The sequence below is a fragment of the Heteronotia binoei genome, chromosome 15 (genome assembly GCF_032191835.1).
Source record: "Heteronotia binoei isolate CCM8104 ecotype False Entrance Well chromosome 15, APGP_CSIRO_Hbin_v1, whole genome shotgun sequence".
Classification (NCBI taxonomy): domain Eukaryota; kingdom Metazoa; phylum Chordata; class Lepidosauria; order Squamata; family Gekkonidae; genus Heteronotia; species Heteronotia binoei.
In genome coordinates this window covers 11122805-11138986 of record NC_083237.1, presented here as the reverse complement: position 1 = coordinate 11138986, position 16182 = coordinate 11122805, and the positions used below count along the sequence as shown (strand labels likewise).

At 46.4% G+C, this 16182-nt stretch overlaps 1 protein-coding gene and 1 non-coding gene across 2 annotated transcripts; one reads left to right on the top strand and one right to left on the bottom strand.

Annotated features, from left to right (window-relative positions):
* The first annotated feature begins 5613 nt into the window (after positions 1-5613).
* Positions 5614-13455, top strand: LOC132583010 (olfactory receptor 6M1-like). Its single transcript, XM_060254676.1, has 2 exons — positions 5614-5700; positions 12550-13455. Exons 1-2 carry the CDS (start codon positions 5614-5616, stop codon positions 13453-13455), a joined length of 993 nt encoding a protein of 330 aa, XP_060110659.1.
* Positions 10944-11010, bottom strand: TRNAI-GAU (transfer RNA isoleucine (anticodon GAU)). The gene has a single exon. It is a non-coding gene; the product is annotated as a tRNA-Ile (tRNA).
* Positions 13456-16182: the final 2727 nt, after the last annotated feature.

Sequence of the window (16182 nt, the reverse complement as noted above, 5' to 3'; positions counted from 1 at the left end):
GTCCTTTGCAGATTCCACCGTATACCCAAGAACATGCCTGTGTTGCAAAAGAATTGGGGGGGGGGGTGAGTGTTCACCCTTGGCTGCAGATGTCCTCTTTGCCTTTTGGAGATTTCCATCTTAACCATGGGAATGGAGACTGTACCTCGAACAGAGATAATATCAATAAATTTTTTAAAAAAACAACCAGTGTTGCATTGTAATGTTGTATTGTGTGGGGAAGTCAGTGCTGACAAGAAAGCTCCCTTTTAGAGAAGGTTGTCTGCTACTGCATATTGCAGTGACCCCAAACCTTTTTTGGCACCAGGGACCGGCCCCAGGGTGAGTCAGACCACCGAGGTCCCAGGGTTGGAAGAGTGGGAGCGCTGAATTTTCCCCTCCCACTGATCACCTGATCAGTGGGAAAAACCACACCAAAGGCTAGGCTCCTATGCCCCTCTGGTGCACTCATGATCAGCGCTGGGGGCAGCAGCAGCGAGAAACCTGCTGAAAAAATGGCGGCACCCTTGCCTCCTTCCCACTTCCTTCCTGGACGGGGCAGCAAGGCCCTGCGCAGCCCGGTTGCTAATAGGCCGCGGACCGCTACTGATCCGTGGCCCAGGGGGTTGGGGACCCCTGGCTTATTGTATCTTTGAAAATGCTTAAGGCAGGGGTGGCCAAACTTGCTTCACGAAAGAGCCGCATAGAATAAATGTCAGATGTCCGAGAGCCACAAAACATGGCCACCAGATGTTTGAGAGCCACAAAACAGGAAGGAAGGCAAATAGATGGGAGGAGGGAGGAGACGTGGAAAGAAAGCAACTTTAAATGCAAGCCGCTGGCTGCTTTGGCTTGGCGAAGTGATTTAAAGAGAGAAATGCCTTTTCTAAGTCAGCCAATGGAGTAGTAGGGGCTTTGAGAGCCACACAATAAGTGTGAAAGAGCCACATTTGGCTCCCAAGCCACAATTTGGCCACCCCTGGCTTAAAGACCGCCTTTGCCATATGAACCTACCCATTCAATCCAGTCACCTTTGGAGGCCCTGCTACTGGTGCCCCTGTCATCTGAGCCTAGATAGAATCATAGAGTTGGAAGGGACCTTCAGGGCCATCTAGTCCAATCCATTGCATAACACAGGGAATTCACAACTACCCCACACACCCACCCACAGTCCCCCTGCTCCATGTTCAAAAGATGACAACCCCCCCCCCCCAAAAAAAATAAATTCTGTTTTTAATTCCTTTGTTTTAATGCAGAGTTTTAAATGTCTGTTGCTGTGATCTAAAATGTAGGCCTGTACAAGAAGGAGGGTGGGGCTGGATGGGTGAGTGAAGGGTGTTATAACTAGATGGTAGCTGTACCCAAGGGGGCAGAGTTGACTGTTTTGATCAGAGAGTTTTTTGTGTGGAAGTGGGTGCTGAGCAGTGTGTGTGTGAAGGAAGGAGCTTGAGTGAGGTGCTACTGAGTGCTGTGAGAGAAATCTGTGATCTTGTGGGAGTTATTCGCTTGGGGGACAAGTGAAGAAAAAGTCTTCTTGGAGGTTATGAGCCTAAGCGGAAAGTGAAGGAAATAAATCTGTGAGGAAGTTATTAATCTGTGTGGTAAATTGGGGAAGTTAAGCTTTGTGGAAGTTCCTGGCTTAAGTGGAAAGTGAAAAAATAAGCCGATGCAGCTAGGCCTATTTAAAGAACCATTACACTTGTGCACATAAATGAAGCCACTATATGTATTAACCATACAGAAACCATAGCACTGTTTTACATATACAACTCTATTCATATTTAAGAAAAACAACTGCTTATATTATAGAATAATGTTTGAGTAAAGTGGCACCTTTAACACCAACAAAGCCTTATTTCTGTGGCTGGCTTGGTGGGAACCAATACAATCTGTCTGAGTTAGGGTTGTCAAGTCCAGTTCAAGGAATATCTGGGGACTTTGGGGGTGAAGCCAGGAGACTTTGGGGGTGGAGCCAGGAGGAAGGTTGCAACAAGTATAATTTAATTCCAAAGGGAGTTCTGGCCATCACATTGAAAGGGACGGCACACCTTTTAAATGCCTTTCCTTCATTGGAAATAATGAAGGATAGGGACACCTTCTTTGGTGGCTCATAGAAATGGACCCCCCTGTCCAATCTTTTTGAAACTTGGAGGGTATTTTAGGGAGAGGCACTGGATGCTAAGCTGCAAATGTTGTGCCTCTACCTCAAAAAACAGCCCCCCCAAAGCCCTAGATACCCATGGATCAGTTTTACATTATACCCTATAGGAATCGGTCTTCATAGGGAATAATGGAATACCCAGCAGACATTTCCCTCCCCCGCCCCACTTTCTGATGACTGTGAAGTGGGGGGAGGGCCTCCAAACTGGGGGATCCCCTGCCCCCATCTGGGGATTGGCAGCTCTAGGCTGAGTCCCAGCATCTCCATGGACGACGCTAGGTCCTGAGCCTGCAAGGATGCAGCATTGTCAACATGGATCTTGAAATCCCCCAGGGCCAATGGTCTGGGGAAGTCCAATGCCCGGGCCAATAACTGCATTTTAAACCACTATGCCATGCTGTCTGTGTATAATGACATCAGACATGCATGGAGGCAAGAGTTAGAACTAGTGAAGTCCCCATCTCTGACAGTCCTATTTCATAAGAACATAAGAGAAGCCATGTTGGATCAGGCCAGTGGCCCATCCAGTCCAACACTCTGTGTCACACAGTGGCCAAAGAAAAAGGAGGTTCACAAGTGGGGCTAGAAGCCCTTCCACTTTGCCCACCTCAAGCACCAAGAATACAGAGCATTGCTGCCCCAGACAGTTCTAATAATATGCTGTGGCTCATAGCCACTGGTGGACCTCTGCTCCAGATGTTTATCCAATCCCCTCTTGAAGCTGGCTATGCTTGTAGCCGCTACTATTGTAGCCATTACCTATATGTCTTGTCTGAAATCTTCCCTTCTGGACACAGAGCACAATTTTAGCAGCGAAATGTCACCCCTTCCTTCTTTTTATTCTGATAGCCAGGATAGGAGCAACTAATGTTCCCTCTAAGCTGCAGAGTCTTGTGATCAAAAATTCTACTTTGTGCGCTACTGGCATTAAAGTTGGAGCCAAGTGGGCAGCCGTGTTGGTCTGAAGTAGTAGAATAAAATAGAAGTCGATTGCACCTTTAAGACCAACTTAATTTTATTCAGAACGTATGTGCATGCACACTTCTTCAGACGAGGAATGAGGTACAGTAAGCAGAGCCACATATAGCTGGTGGGGTTTGGAATGCAAAGTGGTACAAAGTTAAAATCCAATAGCAGAATAATAACATTAACAAATTCAGAAAACCTTTGATCTGGGTTGCATTAGCGTGGGAAACCATAAAACAGTAACGTGCCAGAATGCGGGAATGCCTGTTAATTATTCTATTGCTAATAAACCTGGGTCAAAATGAGGGCATTTCTTTCCCAGAAGTTTTTTTCCTGTCCAACTAATTTACCTTTTAACATGTAACATAAATATATACGTCATTCTAGTTTGCCATTAGGAAAAAATACATTAAAATATAGTGGAAGATGGGTTTAGTATATGTAATGAGATAAACAGCCAATATCCCTTGTTTGAGTATTTCAGTACAAAAGCATTATTCTGATACACTATCCTAAAAGAGAAATACACTGGAATACTGTGGATATATCGCCATACTTGGGAAAGTGGGTTTAGTATATGTAATGAGATAAAAAAACAACAACAACATCTCTGTTCAGTCCTGGGGAGGTGTTTGTTCCAAGTTTCATAATAGCTTGTAATTCAGCAATTCCCCTCTCCATTCTGTTCTTGAAGTTCTGAGAGTGAGTTTAGCATCTGTAATGAGATAAAAAACCAATATCCCTGTTCAGTCCTGGGGAGGTGTTTGTTCCAAGTTTCATAATAGTTTGTAATTCAGCAATTCCCCTCTCCATCCTGTTCTTGAAGTTCTGAGAGTGGGTTTAGCATCTGTAATGAGATAAAAAAAACCCAATATCCCTGTTAAGTCCTGGGTTGCATAAAGTATTGTGCTCTGGGGCCATTTTTCCTGAGCTAAGACAAAAATGTGTGAGCCAGAGGCTAAAAATCTGTGAGCTAGCTCAGACTAACTCAGCTTAGAGGGAACACTGGTAGTGACCATTACACACAGAAATGGGTGTCCCCATCCAAAAAGTAGCTTAAGGCAGCAGAAATAAGATATTATTTTATTGTTCAATGGTTGATGGCAAATAAAGACGTCAACTATTAAAATAGGAAGGTGAACATTACAGTCACAACCTGGAGAGAAAGAGAGAGACCCTAATATAGAACAACAAGTTGATTTTAAAAAGACATTGGTTAAAATTGATTTCTCATTATCATCAGTAATAAATAAAAGCACTATTATGGTAGCAAATCTGAGGATTTCAATTGGTTGGATGTGGGCTATGTAGGATTGGGTCACACTCTGTCTCTTTTTCTAGGGTCCATTATATTTTTTCCTACAATAGGCTTTATATAATATATTGGGTTCAAAGCATGAGGACGCTCAAGAAATAGTGAGTTCAGCTCTTTATTCAGTGATTCAGCATAGTGACATAGGAACAGAACTGTCTGGCAGGACCAACAGCCCTGCTTATATGCATGCAAACTTCCCCACCCAAAATCCCATTACCATAATCCCATTACACACAACTATAGGTTAATAGCTGGCCTAAGGATCCCTGAATCCAGGTGGCTATTGTTTTAGGGTCTCCAGCTCAGCCAAGTCTTTGCTGACCCTACGGCCAAACTCCAGTTCCAAAACATAACACTCCTCCCCCCAAAGTTTCCCAACACCTAACAAATATACTCTCTAAGATGTGCTGGTTTCCATTGCTCCCTTTTGGACCAACAAAGCCCCTCAGGTGTGGCTGAGGAGTCTGGTTCCCTTGTCTGGGCTGCTGGTGCTGGGCTGCTGGAAGGCTGCGGCAGTGCAGCGGTTGAAGGGTCCCCGATGTCAGAGGTGCCCGGTGGGGGTTCCTCCGATTCCTGGCGGTCTAGCTGGGCGCTGACTCCCGCTGGCTCCTGCAGCGGCACCAACCGGGGTTGCTCTGCGGTGTCTGATGTAGCGTCTGGCTTGGCAGGGAGCATGCAGCGGTGGAGTTGATCCACGTGTCTGCACAGGACTTGGCCCTCATCGGTCGAGACCTCATACGAAACTGGGCCCGTGACTTGAATGACTCGGGCAGGGATCCATGATGGACCACTGCTGAAGTTCCAGGCATATATGGAGTCTCCCAGAAAAAATCCTCGGGGTGCCTCCTGGCACTTCGGTGATGGCCGAGGTTTGGGGGCTCTATCTGGGTGGAGACAGTCCAGTCTGGTCATCATGCAGTGGCCCATGAGTAGCTCTGCTGGGCTACAAACTGCGGTAGCACTAGGGGTCACTCAATGGCCGAAAAGGAATGCAGCTAATCCGTGGTCCCAGTCCCCATGAATTAATCTCTGGAGAGACTCTTTTGTGGTGTGCACCATCCATTCCGCCTGTCCGTTGGTGGCCGGGTGGAATGGGGCACAGCAGATGTGCCTGATGAGTTAGCGACCCAGAAACTCTTGGAACTCCTCTGAAGTGAAGGTCGTTCCAATGTCTGTGACCACTGTGTCTGGGATGCCGGGTGTGCAGAAAATTCTATGGAGTGCTCGGATTGCCGCTCGGGAGGAGGTGGAAGTGACTGGGACTACCTCCAACCACTTGGTATATGAGTCCACCAAAATAAAGAATATTTGCCCCTGGAAAGAGCCTGCAAAGTCCAAGTGCAACCGGGACCATGGGTTGCGGGTGGACTCCCAGTGTTGCACAGGGGTGCGGGGTGGTTCTGGCCAGGTTTCCTGGCAGGCCTGGCATCGCTTGACCCAGACCTAAATCTCACTGTCCATCCCCGGCCACCATACATAGCTCCGGGCAAGTGCTTTCATTTTAACGATGCCCAGGTGAGTCTCGTGCACGACTTTCAAAACTTGTTGGCACAAGGCAAAGGGAACCACCATCCGGCTGCCCCAGAGTAAGCATCACTTGTGGGAAGAGAGTTCATCCCAGCATGAGGAAAAGGCTGCAAATTTGGGGTCTGTCCGGCCGGTAGGCCAACCCCTCCCCACCCAGTCAAGAACGCGGGATAAGATGCGGTCTTTACCTGACTGGCGGGCAATGTCAGCAGCTTTCAATGGTCCGTCGGGGAGATCCTCAATGAGTAGGATCTGGTGGGCCGGCACCGGGTCTGGGTCTTGTGCCTCTCTTTAGCCACCCAGATTATGAGTATGACTAGTTCATTCAAATGTGTCGATGATAACTAATCTCTATCTATGGTCCACTTTTTGAGGAATGCTTTACACACCTGCTAATGCCTTCATATGATCCATCCGTGAGGACAGCAAGCCAATCAAAACTTCAAATGTAGCTGAATTTTGTGTTTGGAGGTAAAGATACAATATAGTGATGTTACGGGTCTGACATCTGCTGTATGATATGCAAAATCAGGCCCAACAGAAAGAGGAACTCGGTTTTTAAAATCCATTTGGCAGTTTATCAGAAATTCCTTAGACCAATTTCCATGCTCTTCCTGACAACCAAGGTTACCAGAGGTCAGATTGCGTAAGTAAAACTAATAGAATACTTTGCTAAGTTTGTGCATTAACTTTATTCCCTGGAAAATTAATTACTAGATAGATAATTAATGCAATGCCAGTTCTGGTCTTTGGAGACTTCTGAACTTAGACTTTATTTTTAAAGTTGCTAAGTAGATTTGGAGCTTTGAAACTAATCAGTACCTTGAAAAGTTGGAAGCTAATTACTTCTTAACATTTCTTGAGATGTTGTTACGGACTTATCTCTATGAAAACACGACGAGTAAATTAATCGCACGGATCATATCAAAAATGTCACATGGCCCAATTTAAGTGTTGATGTAAAGAGATAAAGATTGAAATTAACATGGTATGTCAGTGGTCCTCCTCCTCTTAATAATAATAATAATAATAATAGTAATAATAGAAGAAGAAGAAGAAGAAGAAGAAGAAGAAGAAGAAGAAGAAGAAGAAGAAGAAGAAGAAGAAGAAGAAGAGAGTTACATGCCATCAAGTTGCTTCCAACTTATGCCCTGATCTGGATAGCACAGGCTGGCCTGATCTTGTCAGATTTCAGGAGCTAAGCAGGGTTGGCCCGTGGTTAATATTTGAATGGGAGACCACCAAGGAATACCAGGGCCATGACATATGGAGGTGCAAGCAGTGGCCCACCACTTCTGAACAACTCTTGCCTTGAAAACTACAGCTGTGACTTGACAACACACACAAAAAATGACCTTCAAAACATTAACAGCCTTGCTCAGGTCTTATAAACCAAAAGCCGTGACTTCCTTTATTGACTCACTCAATGTAACAATGACAATATCAATGCATGTAAGGTCCCATCCCTACTCAAATGAGTTCCTGTTGTTTTTTTCTCCAAAAAGCCCCGTGTGAAACAATGGTGACATCAGGGGATGCGACCTAATATGCGAATAGGCTCCTGCTGGTCTACAAAGAAGCCCCGTGTATAGATAAAGCAGAGTTATTTTTTGTTGCCCCAGATGGTGAGACCAGAACTAATGGATTGAAATGACATGAAAATAAATTTCAGCTAAACATTAGGAAGAATTTCCTGAGAGTTAAATCTGTTCCTCAGTGGAACAGGCTTCCTTGGGAAGTGGTGGGCTCTCTTACTTTGGGAGTTTTTAGGTGGAGGCTAGATGGTCAACTGACAACAGTGCGGATTATATCCCTCACTATGAATTTAGGTGATCACAAAAGAGAGGGCAGGAAGGGATGGGCCAGTGTACAGTTCTTGTGGCCTTTTCTTATATGCCCAGGGTTATGCTGATCACTACTTTGTGGTCAGGAAGGAATTTTCCACCAGACCAGATTGGCCAAGGATCCTGGAGGTTTTTGGTCTTCCCCTGGGAACAGAGCAGGGATAACTGGGGTTTGTGTGGGTGGGGGAGTCAGGGGTCATTTTGTAGAAAAATAGGTGGTGGAGCTCATCAGCATAACTCATTAGCATATGCCATCCCCCCAGCCAAAAGCAGCCTGATGCAAGGAAGGAGAGGCCTGGGTGTAGGCTTCCCAATCCCCAGATCCCAGCAGGGGATCCCCGGTTTTACAGGCTTCCCCCCACCCCCAGCCAGCTGGCTGGCGGGGGGAAGCCACATCCCCACAGTCACCATGTTCCTCTAGAGCGCCTGCAGGTTAAGAAACCTGCAAACAGGTCCCATTTTAAAATGCCTCTTTGTGTGTGTGCCCCTTTAAAGTTGAGCAGGAAGTACTTCATGGGGAAGGGTCAGAAGCAGAGCCTCTGTTTGTTTTGCTTTAGTTTCACAGTAAGTAAGAGTGTGTGCGTGTGAGAGTGTGAGCAGCATAGCCCCTCTAATTGTCAGATGTCGTCATAGAGGAACCAGATCCAGTGTGTGTGTGTGTGTATGTGTGTGAGAAAGAGAGAGTATTTTTCAGAAGTCTTTGTAGGGGAGGCAGTAATAGTGTGTGTCTTTCTCTGTGATGTTTTGCATTGTTTTCAGAGTCTTTGTATAGGAGCCTGTTTATGGGATAGAGGAAAACTCCACCTCTCTCTCTTTTGTTTGCCTGTGTTAGGCTGAAGAACAGCAGTTCCTGTGAGTAAAGCCCCAGTGAGATCATAAAAATGTGAGCTTGCAAACTCTGTGCATTTTGGTTGCTTTTTGTGTGTTTACACTTTCATTTACTAGAATTGCAGCTATTGGGGGATGAGGAAATGATGACTATTCAGGTGAACTGCACTGCTGTATTTTATGCATTTATTTTGGAAATGGGAAAGGCTGGCTCTGCCCCCAAAGTCTCCTGGCTCCACCCCCAAAGTCCCCAGGTATTTTCTGAATTAGACTTGGCAACCCTACCTGGACGAGCAAGGCATGCTTGGGTTGGCTAGAGATCTAACTAGCCCAAGCTGGCCCTGCTCAACTGGGGCTCTCCTTGACCGGCCTCCACCCACAGTCAAAAGGCCAGCAAGCCACCTGTCACCCAAAATCACATAAGAAGTGGAGAAAAGGTGGTGCAGGCTTCTCCAGGGGTTAATGGGGGCTGCTGGGGGCGTGGCAAAGCCCCTGGTGGCTGGCTGGCTGCTCTCCTAATCCAGGGATTATGCAGCTGCACCTCCTATTCAATGGACAAGGTAGGTGGGGAGGAAGAGGGGGAACCCTCAGAAAGGTTCAGGAGCTGCACTCCTGTGAGCTCCTGCTGAATCTGAGGCCTGGGGGGTAGCTGTGAATTTCCTGCATTGTGCAGGGAGTTGGACTAGATGGCCCTTGGTGTTCTTTCTAGTTCTAGCTTTCTATGTCTCTCCAGTTGGGCCAGCATGCTCATACTATCATAGAACAGTCAGTGCAATGAGTACATTGCCATAGTTAACATAGCAACATGAGTCTCTATATCTGTCTGCTGTTCCACCTCTTAACCTTTCCATTCCAAGTGTCAAAAGCAAAGCAGCTGATCAGGATCCATAGTAGTGGCCCAACATGAGGTAATGCTTGAGGCAACCAATCTTGGCCACCACCACCACCACCCTACACACTGCTATGAGCCTCTTCTCCTCTCCCAAGCCCAGGAAATGGAGAAGCTAAGATGACTTCTCTCCTTGTTCCCAAGCTCGGGGAGGGGGAGGGTCCCTGGGTGGGGGTGGAAGGGATGGAGACAGAGTGTACAAGGTGGAGAACAGTTCTTTTATTTATTAATTTTATTCCACCTTCCTCCTCCAGACAAGGCTTTTTATGCTGCTCTAGAGATTCTGGGGGACGGGATGAGTATGGGAACAGGATGACTGACAGACGTGCATGAACTTCAATTTTTAATCTGTCTCGGGACTGTCCCTGTGTCGGCTCTAACTGGCCATCTGGACCCAGCCATATTGTAGAGGTCTTTTGCAACTGACCTTCAGTCTTGTTTTAGTGAAGGCCAGAAGAGCGGTCTACACTGTCACTGGCCTATTCAACATGGATCCTTTTGAGCTGGTCTTTGGTGGCTTGTTCAGTTTGACTCCACCAGGGAAATCAGAGCATCTTGGTTTGAGACACACAGTCCCTTGACGGTATGTATGCAAAAGGCGGCTCTATTCTGAAGGATGAACTTATATAAACCTTGCCTTGTCAATGCGTCATTATCTAGCGAGGACGAAGGTAGGCTATCTGGCCATGGTAAGGGACTCAAAAACTCTTTCCCGTTGTCTTTAATTGCATCCGTTTTTGTCTGTAGTACTAATGAGGTGTGCCTGGCTTTTTCTAGAGATTTCATGTTATTGCTATTGCATAATGTTTGTTGCTTTAAAAAAAATATTCAGCGTAACTTCTGATCCACAATCAAATCCCAACATTAAAGCATATTCTGATCCATAGCAAGAAGACCAGTAAAGGTTAAACATAAGGGGAAGCATAAATTATAACAGAATGTCTTAGGAAATGCATCATTTTTTTTTAAAAAAATGCCGAGATATGAACATATGAAGCTGCCTTATACTGAATCAGACCCTCCTTGGTCCATCAAAGTCAGTATTGTCAGACTGGCAGTGGCTCTCAGACTGGAAAGAGCCAGTTTGGTGTGTAGAGCCAGTTTGGTGTAGTGGTTAAGTGTGCGGACTCTTATCTGGGAGAACCGGATTTGATTCCCCACTCCTCCACTTGCACCTGCTGGAATGGCCTTGGGTCAGCCATAGCTCTGGCAGAGGTTGTCCTTGAAAGGGCAGCTGCTGTGAGAGCCCTCTCAGCCCCACCCACCTCACAGGGTGTCTGTTGTGGGGGAGGAAGGTAAAGCAGATTGTGAGCCGCTCTGAGACTCTTTGGAGTGGAGGGCGGGATATAAATCCAATATCTTCTTCATCTTCATCTTCTTCTCTCCAGGGTCTCAAGCTGAGGTTTTTCACACCTATTTGCCTGGACCCTTTTTTGGAGATGCCAGGGATTGAACCTGGGACCTTCTGCTTATCAAGCAGATGCTCTACCACTGAGCCACCGTCCCTCTGTAGAGATCAATTGATCTCTGATAGAGATCAATTGCTGGCTGGGGTTGCTTCTTGAAGTAGAACCATCTTAATGTGAAGTGGACAACTGGGGCTAAGAACAACAGCGTACAGGAGGGGCTTTAATGATGGATAGAAAAATGGTGAAGCAGCCCTAATAGACCAGACAAGCCGGATCTCATCAGAGCTCAGAAGATAAGTAAGATCCAAACTCAGATGGGAGATCTACCAAGAAGGCTCGTCAGAAGAAGACAAGGCCAAACCCATCTCTCATATGAGGCAGAACTTCACATAGTTGCCTTGAGTCTGTTGAGGCTGGAGGAACACTGTACCTTTAGGAAAATAATGAGAATTGTCTTCATTTAGTTACCGATAGCTCCATTCTAAATAGTGCTTATGCAAATCTGATGCTCTTGTAGTGTATAACAGCTCCCAATGTATAGTGAAAAACCATGCACCTCTGTTTTTCTTTTGACAGTCACTTGTACAGGGACCTCCTCGTGAAACAAAACTGCCTTGGAAAAAAACATGCTCTTAACTTTGGTAGAGGTAAACTAAATGACTATTGTGCCTTTCGGAGAAAGGAACTATAGAGGGGAAAACAGATAAGCAGAACTTTATCTCCTCCTGCTGTAGTGCTAGAACTCAACTGTCACCAGTGAAGCTGATGTCAATAAACTCAGGAACTATTCCTTTACTGAGCAATTAATTATAGTGTGAATTTCACTGCCAGTGGGCATTGGGATGATCATCAGCACAGGTGACTTTAAAGGAGGATTAGACAGATTCATGGAGGCGAAATCTTCAGTAAACCTTTGAATACCAGAGTAGAATGTCTCAGCAGAGAGCCAATTTGGTGTAGGGGTTAAGTTTGCAGACTCTTATCTGGGAGAACCGGGTTTGATTCCCCCCTCCTCCACTTGCAGCTGCTGGAATGGCCTTGGGTTAGCCATAGCTATTGCAGGAGTTATCCTTGAAAGGGCAGCTGCTGTAAGAGCTCTCTCAACCCCACCTACTTCACAGGGTGTCTGTTGTGGGGGGAGAAGATATAAGAGATTGTAAGCCTCTCTGAGTCTCTGATTAAGGGAGAAGGGCGGGGTATAAATCTGTAGTCTTCTTCTTCATCATCAGGGAAAGGTTTTGGTTTCTCAAAAAGCAATTTCAAACCGGTCTTCTTAGAAGTAAGTCCCATTATATTCAATGGGATTCACTTCCAGGGTAATGTTCTTTGGTATGCAGCCTATTCTTTCTTTGTCAGCTTTTCAGAGGAACTGCTTGGCTATTGTGTCTAAGAGATGGTAGGCTAGACAGACTGCTCTGATATGTATAATTTGACCCTTACAAGATTTCATTTATTGGGGAGTGGGGATTTATTTTTTAAAAAATTGTGCATTGAGATTTGAAAACTGGGAATGATGGCCTTGTTTGAACACTGCGAGGTCCAAAATATATACCTTTCAGATGTATGATCATTCCAGAACCTCAGGATCACCATGGCACTGAAAAATCAGAGCAGCATGAATCAGGTGACAGTTCCTCTTAATTGGTTTCCAGCTCCCTTGGCCCATGGAGGTCCTCCTCTTTGTGGCACTTCTTGTGGTTTTCCTGTTAACACTAGCTGGGAACATTACCATCATCACGCTGGTGTGCCTCACCCAGCGGCTCCAAACACCTATGTACTTCTTCCTCTGCAATCTCTCCCTCCTAGAGATCCTCTTTGTCTTGACAGTCACACCCAAGACGCTGGTCAACCTTGTTTCCTTGAACAAGACAATTTCATTCATTGGTTGTGCTGCCCAATGTTATTTCTACTTCTTTCTCGGGACGTGCGAGATCATCCTCATCGCTGTGATGGCGTTTGACCGCTACGTTGCCATCTGCCACCCACTTCGCTATCTGGTCATCATAAATGGGCATGTCTGCATTTCGTTGGTCCTGGCCTGCTGGATAGGTGCTTTACTTAACAACTTTGTTCCCGTGATTTTGTTGGCCTGGCTATCTTTCTGTGGCTCTAACGTCATCGACCATTTCTTCTGTGACTACGCCCCAATGGTAAAGCTTTCTTGCAATGATGTCCATTTACCTCTGGCTTTGGAGGCCATCCTGTCGGCAATTGTGCTACTCAGCTCAATGTCTGTTACTGGCATCTCTTACCTCTACATCGTAGCCACCATCTTGCGCATGCATTCCACCCAAGGCCGGCTAAAGACGTTTTCCACCTGTGCATCCCACCTTACTGTAGCATCCATCTTTTATGGCAGTGCCATTTTCATGTACTCTTTGCCTAGCCAGGGACGCTCTCGGGATGTCCAAAAGGCAGTAGCGGTTCTCACGGCTGTGGTGACCCCATTACTCAATCCTTTTATATATTCTCTGAGGAATGAGAAAGTCAAGGAGGCCTTCAGAGATTGTCTACGGAAGAAGAAATTTGTGCTGTGAGAAGAATGGGGCCATCTTGAGCTATCGACTGTGTCCTTTGAGTTGTTGGGATGCCCGTGGTCAAGATTACGCACAGCTGAAGAAGGAGAAAGAATTGTCGACTGACAAATCTGATGCTTGTAGTACAAAAATGGTTTCTGATGGGCTTGTGTTCTTGAATTAAGTAGGAGAGAAGGGGTTAATGAGAATAATATTTCACAGTTTTGCGATGACCAATAAAAACCCCTGCTGCACAGATTTGTTGCAACCAACCAGAAAAGAAATGTTGTAAGTGCAACATGATCACGATAGGCAACGTGATTTTACATGGAACTTTGCAGTGAATCCCAAACGAAGCAACACCCTTCTAAACTACAGTGGCTTTACAAGGGTGCAGCTATGCTTAGAATTGAATTAAATGGACTTCTCTCCTTTCTACTCGATAGAACTTGTTTTGGGTGTTAAGAGTTTAGACCCCAAATAGCTGTGGATGCAGGGCCAGAATTCTTCCCCCCCTCCCCCCCCCCACACACCATTGCCCTGCCCCGGCTACTCTCAATCCAAACCAACAGAAAAAAAGGCACAAAATACGTTGTATTTTTTTGGAGCCTTCAAATTTATAATGTATTAACATTTTCCTTACTATTTTCATCAAGTACGATGTTGTTTTATCTGTCTTGAGTCACTGGTTGACATTTGGAAAGTCAAAGTATCAATACTGTATAATTAAAAAAAAACCCTGCTCTTTTTAATAAAGACAATGTATTTCCATTTGAGCTTTAATATCTTGTCTTGGCTTTAGTTATTTTTTTTTAAAGTAGGGGTGAGGTCACACGTCACATTAAAAGCGGGTGTGTAGCACTCAAATTTGAACCGCTGAATATTGATTCGATGCAGGGCCATTCAGACAAGCATCCAAGAATGCGACTCATTCTGTTGTTGAGCGATCAGACATCCAATACTATCACTCTCTTTTCTTGGAGCATGCGTGATCAGGTGGTGATTTCTGGGTGAGGGGGGGGTCCATTTTATTTATTTATTTATTCGGGATTTATATCCCGCCCTTCCCACAAGTGGCTCAGGGCAGCTTCCAACAATTAATCAAACATAAAATTTAAACAATTTTAAGTATAAAACAATTAAATACTCAAACATTTAAAACCTTAAAAACCAGTAACATTTCAATTTGATAAAAACAATTAAACCTTAAAAACCAGTAACATTACATTTCATATAAACAGATGGCTGGCCAGTTACATCAAGTTTTCATCCCAGCTAGGTGTAAGCTAGCCGGAAGAGGGTCGTCTTACAGGCCCTGCGGAACTGAACCAGGTCCCGCAGGGCCCTCACCTCTTCCGGCAGCTGATTCCACCATGTGGGGGCCATAACGGAGAAGGCCCTTTCTCTGGTGACTTTCAAGCGGGCTTCTTTTGGCCCAGGGATAGAGAGGAGATTTTGTGTTCCTGACCTCAGTGCTCTCTGGGGAACATGTGGGGAGAGACGGTCCTTCAGGTAGGCAGGTCCCAGGCCATATAGGGCTTTAAAGGTAATAACCAGCACCTTGTACCGGACTCGGTACATCACTGGAAGCCAGTGCAGAGTCCGAAGACCCGGCCGAATGTGTCCCCACTTTGGGAGACCTAATAACAGCCGGGCCGCGGCATTCTGCACCAGCTGCAATTTCCGAGTCCGGGACAGGGGCAGCCCCATGTAGAGGGCATTGCAGTAGTCCAACCTCAAGGTGACCGTAGCATGGATCACTGTTGCTAGGTCGTCACGCTCCAGGAAGGGGGCCAGCTGCCTTGCCCGCCTAAGATGAAAAAATGCGGACTTGGCCGCGGCTGCTATCTGAGCTTCCATCTTTAAGGAAGGCTCCAACAGCACCCCCAAGCTCCTGACTCTGTCCGCCGCCGTCAGCGGCGCACCGTCAAAAGCTGGCAGAGGGATCCCCCCCCCCGGGCCGCAGCGACCCAAGCAAAGGACCTCTGTCTTCGTAGGCTTTAGCTTCAGCCCACTCAGTCTGAGCCACTCAGCCACAGCCCGTAATGCCCGGTCAAGATTTTCCGGGGCACAGACCGGTCGGCCGTCCATAAGTAGATAGAGCTGGGTGTCATCAGCATACTGGTGACACCCCAGCCCATACCTTCGGGCAATCTGGGCAAGAGGCCGCATGTAGATATTGAATAACATCGGGGAGAGAACCGCCCCTTGGGGCACACCACAATCGAGTGTGCACCTCTGGGATAGCTCCCCCCCAATTGCGACCCTTTGTCCCCGACCTTCCAGGAAAGAGGAAAGCCACTGAAAGGCCAACCCCTGAATCCCCGTGTCCGCGAGGCGGCACATCAGTAGCCGATGGTCGACCGTGTCGAACGCAGCCAACAGGTCTAACAACATCAGCACCGCCGAGCCACCCCGATCCAGATGCCATTGAAGGTCATCCACTAGGGCAACCAACACTGTCTCCGTCCCGTGTCCCGGGCGAAAGCCAGACTGAAATGGGTCAAGGACAGAAGCGTCCTCCAGGAAAGTCTGTAATTGCATCGCCACTGCCCTCTCAATAAGTTTACCCAAAAAGGGCAAATTTGAAACCGGCCGATAATGTGCCAATTGGGCCGGATCTAAGGATGGTTTTTTTAGGAGGGGACGGACCACAGCCTCTTTGAGTGGCATTGGAAAGTGCCCTTCCGTTAGGGATCTATTTATGATATCCCGTACAGGATATCTAAGATCCCCCTGGCATTGAAC

What these genes read in the sequence shown, in the direction of transcription:
- LOC132583010 (XM_060254676.1), top strand. Translation starts at nt 5,614, where the DNA reads ATGCCGGGTGTGCAGAAAATTCTATGGAGTGCTCGGATTGCCGCTCGG. An exon ending in GGACTACCTCCAACCACTTG is followed by an intron (nt 5,701 to 12,549) that starts GTATATGAGTCC and finishes ATCAGGTGACAG; the next exon opens with TTCCTCTTAATTGGTTTCCA.